This window comes from Papilio polytes, unplaced genomic scaffold, assembly GCF_000836215.1.
Source record: "Papilio polytes unplaced genomic scaffold, Ppol_1.0 DF823510.1, whole genome shotgun sequence".
NCBI classification, from domain to species: domain Eukaryota; kingdom Metazoa; phylum Arthropoda; class Insecta; order Lepidoptera; family Papilionidae; genus Papilio; species Papilio polytes.
In genome coordinates this window covers 1,497,798-1,513,550 of record NW_013525694.1, presented here as the reverse complement: position 1 = coordinate 1,513,550, position 15,753 = coordinate 1,497,798, and the positions used below count along the sequence as shown (strand labels likewise).

Genomic DNA, 15,753 nt, shown 5'->3' with positions numbered 1-15,753 from the left:
CTTGAGATCGCGTGCTCACTCGCGAGAGTACGTAAATAAATTCAGTTGAAAGTCAAACAGTCCTCGCTTGTGCCAGAGCTGGGACACTTGGTGAATAAGAATGAGAACAATGAAAGTGTTCTTCGCGTCGAGTACGTTACGGATCAAGTTAATGATATACAATGCAATTTACATGACCGTTTGTATAATTCGGATTATGTTTTTATTTTCATTATTATTATGACGTTACTAGAGCGTACAACATTTTTGTATAAATCATCCTATTTAAAAATTCAGAACACTTTCACATTAATGTATGAAGTTTGTTAACAATTAGGGTTAGATTATTATAATATTCGTTCGGAGTTTCTACAAATGACGCAGAGCTTGATGACGTCACGCTGTCACATTGTATCTATATCTACCTGCCGCGGCAATATTTGTTCCCTAGAATCACATCCATTAATAAATACCAAATCAATATGCTATGGCCTTGGTGATATGGTGATGCCACTGATGACTAGTAAACTTATTAAAAAAGATCAAGTATTTGATTGTTTTAGTTGATAAATTACTGACAATTCTCAAAATGAGACCATCATATTCCTTAGCACCTATAGCAAAACAGTTGTTCGTTGCAAATATTTTGTATAGCCCATTACTAGATAGCAAATCTCCAAAAAAATCCAGTTTCACAAACCTAGTTACTAGAAATTTACATACGAAAACTAAATTGTACGATAAAAAATCTAAATGGTTATGACTACTTTTTCACCCCCAGTAATATTTCGGCACACTATACATTGTAGTCGAAAGTTAGTTTTTCCAGGTACATAAAGACGTGTAAAATATATTTGCCGAGTGCTTGTTGTTTTCATAAGGTATCCGTAGTGATTTATGCTAAAACGACACAGGCTGACGTTTCCGTCGACTTGTGGCAGGGGTGTAGTTCCACATACCTACCTTACGAAGTGGGTCAGAGAAAACAACGACCCTAGGCTGCCAGAGCCACGTCACCATCTCAAGTCGTATGCGGCATTTAGCTATTTTTATACACGACGAAAAAAAATGTTTAACAGAATATGTAAGTAGATTGACCTATACGGGTTCGGTTTAGTAGTCGTTTTTAGCTGATTTTTCACTAGTTTCCGTATTTCATAATTTATCAGACACCATTCTGATAAAAAAATTGTATGTAGTGTAGGCGGCAATTTGACGTTTCGTAACGCAAGGACGCGACACAGCGTTTGTCGGCAAAAAACTAAATTAGATTTAGTCCTTCCAGAAATTCAAAACATCTCAAATTAAAATTTAAACAAGGTTTCATTTTAATGTTTTAAGGTTTGCTGTTGAAAACTTGAATTTAATTTCAATCGTATAAAGATAAATTTTGAGATAAGGGATACTCTTGCTTTCAATACGTATAGGACATACAGGTTTTTTAGAAATAAGACAAAGGTTAGGAACTAAACTTATTTTATTACTTAATGTTATTAAGAGGTAATCACTTTAGAATGCATATCTGGTTCTAATGTCTTCCAGTTTTTTGGAGACCTCAGCGGGCGTGCGCTCGAGGTCGCCGGCGATGGCCTTCTGCTTGGCCGGCTCCAGCGAGTTGAACTGCTCGCACAAGTCGCCGTCTATCACGTTCTGAAACAATAGCATTTACTCTCTCAAGGTCGGCTCAGATGCACATATTCACACACTAGTTGGACCGTGAAAATGTGAACATTTAAACAATTTTATAAAATAGGTATGAAATAAACTTCCTCGACTTTAGTTTGTTGTAATATAAATGTACATTCCAAATACTACGGACAGGCGGATGCGCCGCGTGGCCGACTCTCAGGAAGTGGTCGGTGGAGGCGCGGGGAGCGCGGCCGCCAGCACGGCCGCCGCGCGCCGCGCCGCCCCGCCCTGCTCTGCCACCAGTCTAACACAACTGCACGATATAACACGCAGCTGTTGACTTACTGTGGATACTATACCTTTCAACTATATTCTACTGCTGCGTCTCAATTTAAAAAAATCTGCGAGACTCGCTAAGTTAAGAGCTAAGACATCCGATCACGTGGTTGTTGAATGCCCGGTTTGAATCTTGGCCAGGTATAAAGTATGGCCTCAGCATTCACACTATGCCAGACAGAGCAGAACCACCTGTACTGGGCAAGTGCAAACCGCGCATAAGAAACGGTAGTCGCGTTGAACTTACTTTGACCGGATAGTAGTAGCTCCTAAAGGAGAGGTGGTCCCTGCCGCAGAGGGGCGCGTTCTCGCTGCGCATGTGCATCTCGAGGTGCTGGAAGAAGTCGTGGTCCTCGCGCGAGGTGAAGGGCAGCAGCGCGCCGAGCGCGCCGCCCGCCGTGGCGTACAGCAGCGCCTCGCTGCCGCCCGGGATCAGCGTGGCGCGCTGCAGTGACGTCACCGTCTCGCCCACGTGGAAGTTCACCACCACCTCGCCCTTTTGAGACGCTCCGTTCAGTAAACCTAATAGTAAACAGTCATTACTCAATTGTCAAGATATAAGGTGTATTAATATGTGGAGAATGGGTTCAGAACTTTAAAATAATCATTTATTTTCATTAGTCTAGCATGTGTTAATTTGTGGTATCATCATTAGAATCTGAATAGTAAAATCAAATGTTAAATTAGTTGTATAAAACAATGTTTTAAATAATTTGAGAAGCTGTTAGCTTTAGGACACTCACCTCTATCCCAGAGCGCCTTGTTGCCGGTGGGGTCCTCGTCGACGTCGTCGCTGACGGAGTGCGGCAGCCTCATGACGGCCACGTTGCCGAACTTGTCGGACATCGCGACTGTGTCGTAATCCAGTACACAAGTGTTCGTTATCCATCTCGGATTTGTATCATCGGCGAATATAATCAATTGATTCTCTCTCTTCTTATACTTAACGCAGAATACTGATTCTTGTACGTCGGCGACAAAAATTCTCTGGCCTATAGTTTTAATGTCGGCGATTAGATTTGGAATGTGTCTGTTTTCGCATTTCCTGAGCAGCTTGCGGCGGCCGATGTCGTACATCCTGAGCATGCGGCCGACGCCCGCCATCAGCCTGCCGTTGAAGGCGGCCAGTGCGCCGGGGTAGTCGTCTATTGGTGTTTTATGGACTAGTTCCAGTTTGCCAGTACTGGAGAATATCTAGAACAAACATTCTATTGTTCAATACTATAAATAGAGATTAGCCAGAATGGCCTTGCGGACCGCAGACTATAACTGTAACTTTGGGCGTCGCCAGGACAGTATCAGTGAGATAAAGAATAAAATATGTTGCAGATATATAAATACCAGCTGTTGCTCTCAACTTCGTCTTTTTTTTAAATATAGCCCCTCTATTGCTCAGCACTATAAAATAGCTTTTTAATAGTGAAAGAATTTTAGAAATCGGCCCAGTAGCTTAGAGTTATTTTAATACAAAAAAAAATGTACGACCATATAGCAGCTGCCCATACTAGACCTAATCATCGGCTAGCAACCCCCATGACGTACGAGATAGGTACCTTGTACACATGCAGACTGCCCTCGCTGCAGGACCTGGGCGAGAGCACCATGTCCTTGGCGACGCCGACGACGAGGTGCGGCAGGCCGAGGTGCGCGTGCGCAGTCCAGTACACGATGCACATGGACACGGCCGCCTCGTTCTGCTCCAGCGGCAGCTTGTACAGCGTGCTGGCCTGCGCGCCGCCCGCGCCGCCGCCCATCTCCACCACGCGGATCTGAGACGCCCACATACCTGCCACACACATTCTTATACTATATACCAGGGATGTTGCGGATGTTGATTTTTTCACATCCGCGGATGCGAATGCGGATGCGGAGTTTTGAGGGCTCACATCCGCGGATGCGGATGTTAAGATAATATGTAAACCGTCATCATCATCATCATGATTTCAGCCTTTATTATTAATATTTATATTTGTATTGTAATATTAACTTAATTAATAATGTTTTTATTGTAATTAATCAAACATTAGTATACAGGGTTATTGATTAGACGTATTCCCGTTAGGAGGTAATAGAGGGGATCATTTGTGATAATTTTGACCCCTATATGCAATATCCAAAAGTTAACCGTTTTCGAGTAATCTTGATCTTTCGATTTTTTCAAATTAATTCAATTTACTTAAACTTGTATTTTTAGGGTGAGTTGCATCAAATCGCTGGTTATCGTAAAAGTTATAATAGGGTTTTACAAGTGCAAAAACATATTCTCACAGAGGTTTTATGTGTTTTTCGTTTTTAAAATGGAAACATTTAAACCTGAATGTCACTAAAGTGTCAAGTTGGTGTCAAGAATGACATTTACGTAAATTAAAATGTTTGGAAATTCATGTTTCGCCGATTATATTTATGTATCATACGCATGGTATTTTATAGTGAAATAAACTTTTTGCCCACGAAGATGGAGAAAATGGCAAACTCTTGTGAAAATAAACTAGTTTGGTCCATTATTGAAACTGTATTTACTTTACTACTCAAATATGTAGCAAAAATGAAGCAATAAAATTATACAAATATAAATGCATCTTATTTATTTTCCATATTATAAATTGTCCTGTCAATGCATATTATAAATTGACCTTTTATGGAGGACATTTTTTTAAATAAGAGAAAAGGGACAAGCGCTGTTGCTATGGCCTTAGACACTCGAAATTTGTCCAAACTGAATGTTTGGCCAAATTTCGAGTTCCATCTTGGAAATCCATTATTTCCGAGCACGCAAGACTTTATTCTTCTGGATTACGTATAGGATAATAGTAGAGATTTTCTTTTTCCATTACTTTTTCCATTATTTGTGCTTTTGAAGATAAGAGCTTGTGACAGTTGACACTACCGAACTGACACTAACCGTAACGCTAACTATAACCGCCCAAAATCGGGCGGTTATGATTAGTGTCAAATATGACGTCATTTTGACCAGCGCAAAACTGGTGTAGCGAATATCATGAACATCCGTAGACGTAACCATCGGGAATGTGCTGGTTAAGGTTTATAGTTAGTTAATGTAACTCACCCTTAGTAAATTTTAAGGTTATTCCAAATATTACCGTTACAAATAATTTTAACTTTAACGGTAACCGGCGATATGGTGCAACTCACCCTTAGTTTGTTTTACGTTTGTTATTGTTTTTAAATACTTTTATGGGAGTTTTCAAAACCAACCGTAACTTTAATTCGAGTATAAATACCGCCGGATTCCTTTGAAATCATGTGTTTATTACAGTGAGGACAAGTTCCTGGTTATTATGCATTTTTGGAGAGCTTAGGAAACGGGCATGTTTTTAAAAAAATCTGCAGACTAAGTTCCATAATTATTTTCTTTGTTTTTAAGGCATTTCACTGGATGAGAATCTCGAAAAATATTGAGGTAAAATGTTTCTTTGGCTCGCATTTTTTAATTTGGACAGATAAATGATGTTTTTATATTGTAAAATAATCAGTGTTTAATGGTTTTTATAAATCTGAAGAAAAAAATAAGTTTTCATTGATAGTTTTTTTAAATAAATTTTTGAAGTTGCAATTTCGACTTATTTTGAAAAAATCGAAAAATGAAGATTACTCGAAAACGGTTAACTTTTGGATATTGCATATAGGGGCTACTAAATAATTGTTCGCTAGAAACACTGCCCGGCTACTTGTATGATATTCGCATCCGCATGAACAACCGCACTGATTAATGCGGATGCGGATGTCCAAATTTATGCGGAAGTTCCGCATTTGCGGATGCGGATATTCCCAACATCCCTACTATATACTGGTAAAATACTAGAAACACCTAGGCCTCTACGAGCTTCTTATAGATGAAATTTTAAAATAATCAGCTGTTTTAATAAAAACGGTGGATTAAACTACCAAATTTTGTATACTAGCTGTTGCTCGCGACTTCGCCCGCGTAAAACAAAAAAAAATGGCCTATGTTAGTCACTGACTAAGTAACTTTCTAATGGTGAAAGAATTTTTGAAATTGGCCAAGTAGTTTTTGAGTTGTTTCAATACATGCAAAACTACAAATCTATCCTCTTTATAATATTAGTATAGATCTACATTAATATTGCATAGAGTAAAATTTGGATTTGCTAAACTACTAAACTAATTTAAAAACCATTTGTTGTTAGAAAGCTACAAAATCATAGTAATATTATTCTTAAAATTCGAAAACCAAGTTATGAACAATGCCTAGTTGATTATAACATATGTATCCTATGCTTGAATCAAATGACTTACACAAGTCATCTGGGATTAACGCAAGGAATTGTTATCGCCACAATCGATTAGAGCGAGCATGTTCGTCGACATAATACACTCTTGCCCAGAGAATGTGGCTAAATTAAACCTGCTACACACCTTCAATTATAACTGAACAGTTGGATTGTTTAGTTAAAACGAACGATTGTTAGCAAGTGTTGAGCAACCCAAGAGTTTACAAACTCATGCTTAGTGTGTGAAAGAGCTAGCTAGCTTTGATGTTTAAAAATTCAACTCACCCGCTCCTGCTTTCGGTGAAGAGAATACATTTTCTGGCAGCACATCAGATAGGAAGGCATCTGCCATTTCATTGGCCAACTGTTGTTCTTCCGGCCCTCCGCCCGTCGCAGCTTCCCTCATCTCCTGTGCCATTTGAACTCTGGAATAATTAACTTCATTTAGGAAAACACTAAACTATATCTTTAATAATATATTTTTTTAGGAAAGATCAGTACTGCAGGAGTATCAACATCGAATTCAGGTTTTGTGTGTAAAGTTGTCATCATTAGAAGAAATTTAAATTTCTGAACAAAGTAAAATATGAGTAACTGAAAATCAATTCCAAAACTTACCTTCTTAGCTTTTTCATTTCCTCAGTGTATGCATTGTGATCAGTCTCCAATACTATAATATGATTGCTGTCAGAGTTAATAACGAATTTGCGAGGTGTATAGTCTAAGGGCAGGTAAGTTTGGTTGAACACAGCTCCCAGCTTCTCCAATGCAAGAATCCTTAGAGTATTCGACGAAATGGCGACAATACCTTCCGCACATTGTTCTGTCAAAAAGGAACAGTGTTAATTGTGTTAAATTAAAAAGTACAAAAAAAAAAACCATTTAATTTTAATTATAACTTGACATTTCCTTTACAAAATAAAAAGAAATAATAAAGTGTTTGTCCACGGCATGGTTTTGCCTCCTTCATAGTCTGAACGACGCCAGTTAGGCTATGGAATATGCCGAGTGCCTGTCTCTACCGCGAGCGGGAGACAGACATTATCTGCGACGTTGTGGGCACATCACTGCACTGACAGCTACGCTCCACTCTCGCATGCACACGCCCGGGGGCATGCACATGCAAACACGTCGGTTGTTACGTAACTCAATATGGTTAATTTAATATTTACCTGAACTAAAACCGGCCGCATACTCCAAGCATTCATATGAGAGAGGTGTTAAATGGAAGCGATTTTGATAATGGTATCCCAGCCAAGTCCTAGACGACACAGCCAAAACTGCCTCCGCACCATGCACTCTCACTTTGAATAACTTCACTGGTCTTGAACCTAAGTATCTGAAATTTTACAAATTTTTGTAATATTCTCCTTGGTCAGATGAAATAATTTAATTTTTGTAAGTAACCTCAGATCTGGTTAATTAATCGTCAATGTTTTTCAGATGAAACACGGAGCGAATAAGGTTGACATCATTGGTGAAAATTAATATATTTAGGACACAAAATTAAAGTCCATTACCTAGTCCTTGTATCAGCTAAATCCCCACTGACAGAATCTAAAGTTGTTCTCAGAAGTACACCATTGCTTAAACCTATGTTTAAATGTAGTGCAGATTTTGCACCAGATTCAAATGGCTGTTCAACAATGCAGAGAGACTCTGCACCAGCGGGAAGAGCTTGCATAGAACGAGGTGCTAGACAATCCTGCAATCAATAAGGAATGTTTAGTATTGAAACAATAAATCATTTATTTTATATGCATAAAAAATTCAATCAGCAGTATAGAGAATAACGCATTTAGGTTTTTATAATCAATGATACTCAGTGGTGTCCTGGTGTCATCATATTAAACAAATATCTGAAAAAAAAACAGTTCAAATGTAACTTACCGATGGGTCTAATGAAATAATCCTGACAGTGTTGTCATTTAATCCAACAGCCAAGAACCAAGCCCGTTGTTCCCCGGTCGCTACAGATCCTAGCGCCATACAAGACACATCTGATGATAGTTTTTTTCTTTCTGTATATTCATTTAACTGCCCAGTCTATAAGAAATAGGAAATATTAGTCAAGAATTTGCAATCGAGGTCATCTTGAGGTTAACATTTAATTTTTTTTTGTCCACAGCATGGTTTTGCCTCCTTCACAGTCTGAACGACTCCAGTTAGGCTATGGAATATGCCGAGTGCCTGTCTCTACCGCGAGCGGGAGACAGACATTATCTGCGACGTTGTGGGCACATCACTGCACTGACAGCTACGCTCCACTCTCGCATGCACACACCCGGGGGCGTGCACATGCAAACACGTCGGTTGTTACTTGCGATACTCATATTGTAATTTGATTTAGTTCACAATGAATTGGTAAAAATTAATCCGATGGTATAAATAGGAAAGATTGTATTTTTGTATGTAATAAACTCAAAAAATACAAGTGAGTGACGATTTTTTTTTTATCCCGCGCACACATATGTATGTGTGCAATCATTAATATTGAATATAGTTAGTTTAAAATAATGAACTTACAGGATCCATTTCAAAGTACACAAGTTCTCCTCCAGTAAGTGCAATAACGACTTGTCTTTGATTGACGGCGCATTTCACGATGGACTTCTTGCCCGGAGCCTTCCATTCATTGACACGTTTGTCTGCTCTTATGTGTCTTATACCGTCCGGGTACACTTGCACTAAAGCATCGCTGCCCAGCGCGTGGCAGCACAGCGTCGGCGTGGTCCCCAAGAAACCAGAGTCCGTCACTTCTTCAACAGTTTCCCCAATAGACAGCACAAGAGTCGCGTTCACGAACGACACTATGATGTAAGAGTCATATTCCTCTGTAACCAAAGAAACAAAATAATGCAAAATTTGAAATTTTACTAATTGTCAGTGAATGTAGACTCTTCTTTGCCGTTGCAGCCTCCAGTGATGAATAATGGAGTTTCTGATGCCTACCTTTGTCATTGATGGGAGCATCTGATCATCGCCGGATAGTAGATTCTGAAAATAAAAACCACTGGTGTTTATGTCTGACAAACAACCAGGGTTTTATTAGTAATTGTTGATAAAGAGGAGCATTCATATGTGGTTATTGGTAACGTCACGGCATTTCAGTAACACGGACCAATTTTTTTAATCATTAAGCTCCTTTGTGTGATTTAATCCTTTTTACATTTAGTCTTGAATTTTGTAACAAAATTTCTGAATTATTGCATCTTCCACAGATTTGCTGGACAACTTGATAAGGCTATTTTAAAAATGTGTATAGTGTTAAATTAGGAGATAATTACAATTTTTTACTTAAATACTCACCATCTTTGTGTCTTCTGACTGTCCATACAGCATTGGGAGAGCCTGGCAGTTCAGAGACCGCCATTTCTGCTACTTCTAAACCATGTCTTAAAGCTCTTAAAGAAGATCTAGGTCCTCGACCACATGCTAAGTATACTTGAGGTGTATCTTCGCCAGTCAAATCCGCCACGCGACATGCTACAAATAAATAATGTATTACAGAATTTACAAAAAAATTTGTTGAAATTATCAATTTACATTTTAATGGAAAAGTTCTCTACTTTTTTTTTTCAAATATATTCTATCCAAATGTTAATGGAGCATTAATTCCATTAAAATTTGAAATATTTGATTCCAATTTTTTATTTAAATATTAAACTGATTTAATGGGTTTTTACCTAATATAGGTGATAGTGAGTCCAATTCATCAACCAAAACTAAATTCCTTAGAGGTCTGGGAGCAAAGAAGAATGTATCTCCTTCCTCTAAAGGCATTGCAGAACTGAATTCCGGTTCATCATCTTCATCTCCCAAATGTGCAATTTGGTACAAGTAGCTAAAAAACAAAACTTCAATTAAAATTCTGACTATTGCCAGATTCCTATTGGAAAGAATTAAATTTTTTATAATAATAAAAAGTGTATATCTCAAATCAGTGTGCACATACCTCATACGTAAGGTAGGACCTTGGTTCAGAGATAAATTAATCTAGCATATTAAAAAAAAGGTCAGAATAGGAAAATACTATCCTCACATGTCAATATGCTGCTTTAATTTAAACTTTAATGAAAAAAAACATTTAGAAGGGATTATAATACTTACTGGTTACCAAATTCACAGGCGACAAAGAGAAATCCAGTTTTCAATACACACATGGATGTTGCGACAGGCACAGTATCAAAATATTTGAGTTTTATTTCAGTTACCATATCATCATCAGTTTCAATTGTAATTTTAAATATATCACCCTGTTCAGTTTGTGCCAGGAAGAAAAACATGGATTTAGTTTTGTGTGTAGCAGAGCATACAAATATCATTCCTCTTTCAGGATCATCCAAATCATTACGTCTTCTTGGTATAGGACAACGGATGTCATGTTGATCACCCAAGTTTTTGTATGTTAGGTAGTTTTCTGAACATATAAGCACTCCAGAAGGACCATCATTGCCTCCAGGAACTGTTATAAGAAAGTTTGCATGCTCCTCCAATGGTTCGGAATATTTTCTCACTACATGGTTCAAGCCCAAATCTAATTCGTAGAATGTTAATGTCTGTTGTGTTTTTTGAGCAGCTTCACCTGTAAAGAAAAATAATTATAAACACACTCATTTATAACTTTTGATTTGAGACAATATTTTTATTGTGTTCATATGTGTGAGGGTTTAACGTCATGGGCAGTCGGAAACACGGACCTCAAAATAATCATTAAAATTTTTTATTAAATTCAACAAAACTGGGAGCAATACTTTGTAATAGTGAATAAAATTGTAGGTCAAGTAGGAAAAGATTAACATTAAAGTTTTAGTTCTTGTGCTGATAAGTGTTTTGTGGATTACAAGTGAAAAAAAAAAAAAAAAGTTGACAAAACTTACCAGTAGGATCAGAATCAGCTTCTTCATAATCAATTTCCAAACATGCAAACATTGGGTTTTCAAAACCAACATCCACTCCCACCATGTGGTAAACCAATGTGTTAGATTTATGAGCCTCTAGCGGTGATGAAATTGTCAATCTAGCCTCCGCATCTCTGTTCAGAATGTACACCAACTTTTGCTTTTCTATTGCACCTAAGAAATGACAAAATTTGTATCAAAGCCACACAGCAAGTTCATTCATATGAAAAAATCTTGGAAAAAGTCTGCACTAGTCGGAGTAGTAGATTTAATTCATTACAATAATACAGGTCTACTGTTAAGTTATTTACCTCTCCCAAGGTATTACTTACCAATCATAACCGCTCTTCCTTTGGGGTCAATGGCCAAATATTGTCCGGGAACAATGCGTCTGCAACCAGACTTCCCAAATGTTTCTTGATGTACCTTCTCTAGAATGTTCTTGTTTGCGATATATTCAAGAATAACAATTCTGCCCGAATCTGAGCCAATCACAATATAATCTGCAAACAATAAAAACCTTAGTATCGTACTAGTATGTCAAATTACAAATAAATTTTTTTTTAAAAATTTGTACCATCACTACATACATCCCAACAATTAAAATAAATCGCCAAGAGCGACGCGTTGGATATAATCTGTGCATTTAAGTTATACCACACGCCTGTTTGCAACAGGCGCATGGAGCAAGATAATGCAGTAACCACATGGGTGCATAGGTTATCAAAACACGTGCTAAAAGGTCACTCACCTTTAGTGCCGCCGGTAAGACGAAATGACATCATAGATCGTATGATGCCAAATATCTCCACTTTCATCAATGTGTGTACTTTTCCTGTGTTAGGATCCGGTCGAAGCAGCTCTAAAGTTTTTCCACGTGATATCACTATTTCTTGTTGTTTTGTACCAGAAAAATTACCATGCACCGCATGAGTAATGGCTGTAGAGCCTTGCAGAGTCAAATTGTAAAGGTACATTTTCAATTGTACATCAATCCTAGAAAATATTTTATAGTCAATACATTGCCGGTCAAGAATAAATTCTGAAATATAACATTATTGAAAATGTAAGGCTCGTAACTGACGAAAGCAGAGAGTTCCTTGTGCTTTCGAATGGGTGAGCATCAAATTACTATTGCACTGTAAAAACGACCACGATAGATGAGAGAATCTATCATGGAGATACCTAGTGCAAATATTCTCAAATACATAAAGCATTTTAGTTTGTGAGTAAAATAGACACTTACCTTAGTTAAAAACAAATGTGATTGCAGCAATTCAGCACGATATATTTCACTTCTTAAAATTTCATAAGTAAGCCACCGCAAAATGGCTGCCGCACCGGTGACCGACGCCTCGCAAAGTATTGGCTCCATGCTTGAATTCACGAATAAGCGCCGCAAAGAGCAGACGCCAACGGAATAGACCAATCAAAATGGGCCAGATTGAAATATGGCGGCGACTTTTATAACCTTGGGGTTGCCATTATATATATTTTTTGATAATTATGTAACAAGACCATCTAGTATCAAATAGGTTAGCAAGCTACTGGATGCTAGATGGCGTTGTTTGGTATGGGGCGACATCTATTGGCCATAAGCTCACCCATGTGGACAATTGAATACTCTCACAGATGGCGTTATGCATGTAGGATCCTGAGATTAGTTTTACCTACTTTAGCCTGATATGGTAATCAAAGAAATGAGACTGCTGACCATTCCTAATCGGAAAGACATAACGTTAATTTTTTTCAATTTACTTGGATTTACCACTAACGTTAAATTCCCAAAAGTAGGTAAAATGAGTCCTAAAAATTAACGATATCGCACTATTAAATTTACAAATAACAATCGACAACGTTTGAGAAAAATATCGTCGCGTAGGTGGAATTTATTTGAATTATATAAAGTATTATAACTATGTGTTGATTTTTTTTTAATTTAGACGTACTTAAAAACTTATTCAATACTAAATGTTTCTCATAAATGTTTAATGTGAGAACACCTGAGGATTTAATCTCGACGGAATTTAACAGTTCCAAATAAGTATTGGGTATATTTTGAAAGAGGTCTTTGGTCCATTGTGGTCGGTCTTTTAATTCTATTTTGTGTCGGCGCGGCTTCACAATGTATCTGTTCTCCGGCGGGCCTGGCTGGGGTCGGCGGGGCGGCGGGGGCGGCGGGCGCGGGGGACGCGAGGGCACACCTGAGTATTCGGACCCATTTCACTTTGAGACGCCGCGTTCTTTATTGGATCATCCGTCAACAAGAAATTCAATGCGTATTTTATTATTGTCCAACGGTTACCTTGTGTGCCAGTATACTGTAAACTGTTCTGTTATTTTGTATATAAATAAATGTGTTTTTATTTGAACAATTTATTTTGCGATATTTATTTTGAAAAAAGTCACACGGATACACTAGTAAAAAATGTTTGATACTGTCGTCTTTTCTTAGTATTAGAGTGTAGCTACAAGCTTATAGCCTGTCACATTTTAGACCAATCCACTCTTATGCATACCTGTGCTATGCGCTGCATATATTTTAATATTGTGAATATTCTCTATATTATACGACTGATTTTAAAATGCCAGCGACCACGTAAATAATTGAGTTATATTTATATCTTCAATTATATCTTGAAAGCAATTTACATACCAATTGCGTTTGTAGAATGTACCTTGAGGTAGTATTATGTGATTAAATATATTGTTTACTAGCTGTTGCTAGCGGCTTCGCCCGCGTGAAATTAATAAATTTAGCCTATGTTACTCTCTGATATCGCGGATTTTTGATAATGAAAGAATTTTTGAAATCGGACTAGTAGTTTTTAAGTTATTTCAATGCATACAAAAACACAAATCTTTTCTCTCTATAGTATTAGTATAGGTTTACACTCGAAGACAGTAGGGCAATGTTTTTTGTGATTTTTGCAAATTTAAAAACCCTAGCCTGGGTGTGCTTCAATTGTCTTTGTTTTTTTCAATTATATCATGTTGTTTATACATGTTTCATTTTCCGCAACATGGCGAGGGTAAGTTCTGGATAATCTACATGTATAATAATTCCATAGTCACCTTCTGGCTTACACGGCGAAAACAATTTTGTTAAATTTTAATTTACGAGTATCTCCGATAATAATCCACCGTCAGCAGAGTTTTTCGTTTTTCAATAAACAAATAGTGTTATGTAGAGATAAAAGAGCAACAATTGACTACAAGCATGAAGTGTTGCCTGATTCACGAATGTTTGGTTCCGGCACGTGTCATTGTCTCGTGTGTTTTGTTAGAGTTTCGAGGAACTACAAGCATAACATATACCGTGACCGTGTTTGTTGAATTGACCGTCAATGCGATATACTAATGTCAATTATATAGTATTGTGTTGGACAATGTTTGTAAACTGGCGGTGAACCAATATTTTTTTGTATAGCTAGCTTTATAAAAATAGTTAAATGAATAATCACATGTGCCAATGATATAGACGACTATAGAAAAAATGTGAAGAGATAAGTTTAAGAGTATCAATGATGTGTCCTACCGCAGTTTGTAAGTAATTTTGATATATTTACCTTTTTTATAACATGATTATTACACATGCAATTCTAGCGTCGGTGGCAGAGGGGTTTAAACACTTGACTTGTAATCTACAGGTCCTGGGAACGAATCCCGCTGTACCAATGTGATTATCTATTTTCGAATTTTCATTTGGACATATCGGAGAAATTCAAAGACATGTGGGAAGTCAACCCGCAGTGGGCCAGCGTGGTTGACTATGGGTCTAGTCACCCCTTATTTAGGGTAGGTTCCCCTCAGTGGGGACGTCTAGTGAGCTGGTGATGATGATGATACGTGCAATTAAATAAGAATTTTTCCATGTAACGAATGAAAAATTAATAATTTTAATTTGTTGAAAAGCTCAGTTTTATGTATTAAACTTTAATCTATTTTTAATAATAATTAGATAATCATGTATAAGAAGGTTGAAATCAGTATAACTAATATTAGAACGTTATAATATTTGCATTGACTGAGAATAATATTTAGGTTACAACACGTGTCATTGAATTTTGAATGATGTTATTAATTCAAAGGTTATATTGTGTTTTATCAATTAACTGACGATGGGGTAGTGTTCTGATTTATATACTTACAGTCAGATTACAGGTTATATAAATATTTTTTTGATTTTTATCAAATTTTACTATATTTCGAAAATATAAATTATTTTCAGAAGACAGCTTAACCTATTTTGCAATATTAAGTTATAAGATTCAGGTTCATTAGAGTTTGTTGCACTTAAAAATATATTTCTTATGGTAAGGTAACTTTTACTTTATGTCAAGCGACGACACAACTGGTTATGAATCTCTAAATTTTATTAATTTCGTTGGTTAATATTTAAATATATTGGAGACACGATAGGGATTAATCACAAGTAAGTGCATGTTATTTTGTTTTGTGTCTATAGGAATGCAATATGGCCAACCCTAAATCCCAGTGTAAACATTCCACCCAAAGGGGGCGCGCGGGAGGGGACGCCAATGTACTATAGGGTTGCCACTTTACATTTAATTTGTATTATTTTGCAATTTTAAACAAATAAATAGTGTGTTGGTGTTGTTACATTACATGTGTTGTTCATATTCCTAAGATAA

The 15,753-nt window shown here is 37.1% G+C and overlaps 1 protein-coding gene across 1 annotated transcript; it reads right to left on the bottom strand.

Annotated features, from left to right (window-relative positions):
• Positions 1 to 1,438: 1,438 nt before the first annotated feature.
• Positions 1,439 to 12,537, bottom strand: LOC106104625 (splicing factor 3B subunit 3). Its single transcript, XM_013284721.1, has 17 exons — positions 12,345 to 12,537; positions 11,850 to 12,094; positions 11,431 to 11,601; positions 11,078 to 11,272; positions 10,308 to 10,782; positions 9,884 to 10,041; positions 9,507 to 9,683; positions 8,724 to 9,031; positions 8,088 to 8,243; positions 7,718 to 7,902; positions 7,370 to 7,536; positions 6,816 to 7,020; positions 6,483 to 6,622; positions 3,498 to 3,730; positions 2,688 to 3,138; positions 2,192 to 2,466; positions 1,439 to 1,629 (listed from the first exon to the last, which is right to left on the bottom strand). Exons 2-17 carry the CDS (start codon positions 12,073 to 12,075, stop codon positions 1,489 to 1,491), a joined length of 3,663 nt encoding a protein of 1,220 aa, XP_013140175.1. The 5' UTR covers positions 12,076 to 12,094; positions 12,345 to 12,537; the 3' UTR covers positions 1,439 to 1,488.
• Positions 12,538 to 15,753: the final 3,216 nt, after the last annotated feature.

What these genes read in the sequence shown, in the direction of transcription:
- LOC106104625 (XM_013284721.1), bottom strand. Translation starts at nt 12,075, where the DNA reads ATGTACCTTTACAATTTGACTCTGCAAGGCTCTACAGCCATTACTCAT. An exon ending in GCAGTCTGCATGTGTACAAG is followed by an intron (nt 3,139 to 3,497) that starts GTACCTATCTCG and finishes TGTTTGTTCTAG; the next exon opens with ATATTCTCCAGTACTGGCAA. An exon ending in GCTACTACTATCCGGTCAAA is followed by an intron (nt 1,630 to 2,191) that starts GTAAGTTCAACG and finishes CTATTGTTTCAG; the next exon opens with AACGTGATAGACGGCGACTT.